The sequence below is a fragment of the Ipomoea triloba genome, chromosome 15, assembly GCF_003576645.1.
Source record: "Ipomoea triloba cultivar NCNSP0323 chromosome 15, ASM357664v1".
NCBI classification, from domain to species: Eukaryota; Viridiplantae; Streptophyta; class Magnoliopsida; order Solanales; family Convolvulaceae; genus Ipomoea; species Ipomoea triloba.
The window spans coordinates 20,781,363-20,784,164 of record NC_044930.1 but is presented as its reverse complement, the minus strand read 5'-3'; the positions used below and the strand labels follow the sequence as shown (position 1 = coordinate 20,784,164).

The window sequence follows — 2,802 nt, the reverse complement described above, 5'->3', positions numbered from 1 at the left end:
CTATGATTCCATACTAAACAAAACCATTGTTTCCTTCATCCATCATTCCACAGTTTCAACCGGCCGGCGACACTTTTCCAGGTTTATCATCTGACGATCGATCATGTATAAGGTTGCAAGCGCTTCGGAGTATTTGGTGATCACCGGTGTGGGCATCACCGACATCAAGATTTCGAAGAAAGCATGGGTTCTTCCCGGGCAATCCTTCACCGTCTTCGACGTTTCTCCGGTGAACTACACCTTCGAAGTCCAGGCCATGAGCGCCGAGAAGCTCCCTTTCATCCTTCCTGCCGTCTTCACCATCGGCCCTCGAGTCGACGACGAGTCCAGCCTCTTGAAGTACGCCAAGCTAATTTCTCCCCACGACAAGCTCTCCCACCACGTCAAGGAGCTGGTGCAAGGGATCATCGAGGGCGAGACGCGCGTCCTCGCCGCGTCCATGACCATGGAAGAGATCTTCAGAGGAACTAAGGAGTTTAAGCAGGAGGTTTTCGAGAAAGTGCAGCTGGAGCTCAACCAATTCGGGCTTTTGATCTACAATGCCAACGTGAAACAGCTCGTTGACGTCCCGGGACACGAATACTTCTCCTACTTGGGTCAGAAGACCCAAATGGAGGCCGCAAATCAGGCTAAAATTGACGTTGCGGAAGCGAGGATGAAAGGGGAGATTGGGTCCAAGTCTCGTGAAGGGCAGACGTTGCAGAACGCGGCGAGAATTGATGCGGAAACCAAGATTATATCGACTCAGAGACAAGGAGAGGGGAAGAAGGAAGAGATCAAAGTGAAGACTGAGATTAAGATTTTCGAGAATTTGAGAGAAGCTGAGGTGGCAGAAGCCAACGCTGATCTGGCGAAGAAGAAGGCTGGTTGGGCTAAGGAGGCGGAAGTTGCGGAGGTGGAGGCTAAGAAAGCTGTGGCGCTCAGAGATGCAGAGCTGCAGAAGGAGGTGGAGAGGATGAATGCGTTGACTGTAACTGAGAAGCTTAAGGCAGAGTTCTTGAGCAAAGCCAGCGTTGAATACGAAACCAAGGTATGTAAGAAATTATTCATTATTGGTGTCATAAGACTATTTGGATTCAAAAAAAAATAAAATTACATATTGAAATTATTGTACTCAGAGTCAGTCCAAACATTTTAGAGATCCTCTACAAAATGTGAAAAATGTGCCCTATAATACTTAGAGCAAGTCGCCCTTGGCGAAATTAAAAAATAACCCGATTGAGTGTGATTCTATTACTTAATTAAGTGTTGATTCTCAGCTTCCATAAGTCTTTAACCCACCCTGCTCAGGACTGGCACATTGCCTCTCAAAAATGTTGTGCCTCGGCTATGGTAACTTAAATTTTCATTTTAATTACGCATTCTTGTGGTGAAAGCATAGGTGCAAGAGGCAAATTGGGAGCTTTACAAGAAGCAGAAAGCTGCAGAAGCCTATCTGTATCAAAAGGAGAAGGAAGCAGAGGCTCAGAAGGCAATGGCGGAAGCCGATCTCTACAAACGCCAACAAATCTTAGACGGAGAATTGTACGCAAAGCAGAAAGAAGCGGAGGGACTGAAAGCTATTGCAGAAGCTCAAGGCGTGTACTTGCGAACCCTTTTGGGTGCTCTGGGCGGAAACTACGCCGCCCTCAGAGATTACTTGTTGATCAGCGGCGGAGTGTTTCAACAAATCGCGAAGATCAATGCGGAAGCCGTGAAGGGCATACAACCTAAAATAAGTATTTGGACCAACGGTGATGCCGCTGCCTCCGCCGCAGACGGTGGTGCCTTGGGCGAAGTTGCCGGAGTTTATAAAATGCTGCCGCCGCTGTTCCAGACGGTGCAAGAACAGACGGGAATGCTGCCGCCAGCTTGGATGGGCAAAATGGATACTAATAATTAGTCTTTATTTATAAACCGTCGTATTATTAAAACTGAAATAAGCTTCTTCTTTTTTCTTGACAATTTAGTAGTAAAAATTTGTAGTGTGTTTTTATTTATGTGACAATTTTCAATACAAGTTTTGTGCGACTCTCAATTCATTGTACTTGGTCTGCGGAGCAGGTTGAACTTATAATTGTACTCAAGACTCTAAGCATGGTGAATTGGGATTAGGGTTTGGAGGCAAATTATTGTGTGGACCACAGTTCTTTGTGGATTATAATAAAATGTACATTTTTAATATATTAAAAATATATTATTTGTATATTGAATGTATATTATTTAATAATATGATTCACACAATAATGAAACAGGTTGGGACGAACCTTGCATTAAGCAGGCCGTGGACATCAGAATAGGGACCTCTTAATTATGTTATAAATATGTGTATAAGTAAGCTTGCATGTGTTAAAGGATTAGTTGAGGTGATTAATTTAATATATGTTGGCATTATTATTATTATACCAATCGAAGCGCACTGCTAGATTTGACGGTCTATCAAATTCATTAGGAATCACAAATCATTTCTTAGCCTCAAATGGTCAATTTCTTTGGTAACTTGGACAGCAAGCTCAGGAGCGGAGGCACGTAGAGCCGGTAGAGGGATAGAGGGCCCTCCCCCAACAATAATTATTGTGTGGACCGTACTGTCCAAAAACAACATCATTTCACACAATTTTTTTTCACGCGACTCGCTGCAATATATATTTTGTTTATGGTTGCAGTAGGCGTTAGAGGCTAGGCGGACAGTACACTAACGCCTAGTCGGAGGCCTGTCCGCCTAGTTGGAGGCCTATAAAAACAAAAAAAAATAGTGCATGTGTGTGAGTATATGTCAAATATTATATTATAATATATATCTCTTACTTCTCTTATTTATAT

General features: G+C 43.5%; 1 protein-coding gene across 1 annotated transcript; it reads left to right on the top strand.

Moving 5' to 3' along the window:
- Window positions 1-2,013, top strand: LOC116007389 (flotillin-like protein 4). Its single transcript, XM_031248049.1, has 2 exons — window positions 1-1,030; window positions 1,382-2,013. Exons 1-2 carry the CDS (start codon window positions 104-106, stop codon window positions 1,880-1,882), a joined length of 1,428 nt encoding a protein of 475 aa, XP_031103909.1. The 5' UTR covers window positions 1-103; the 3' UTR covers window positions 1,883-2,013.
- The last annotated feature ends 789 nt before the right edge of the window (window positions 2,014-2,802 follow it).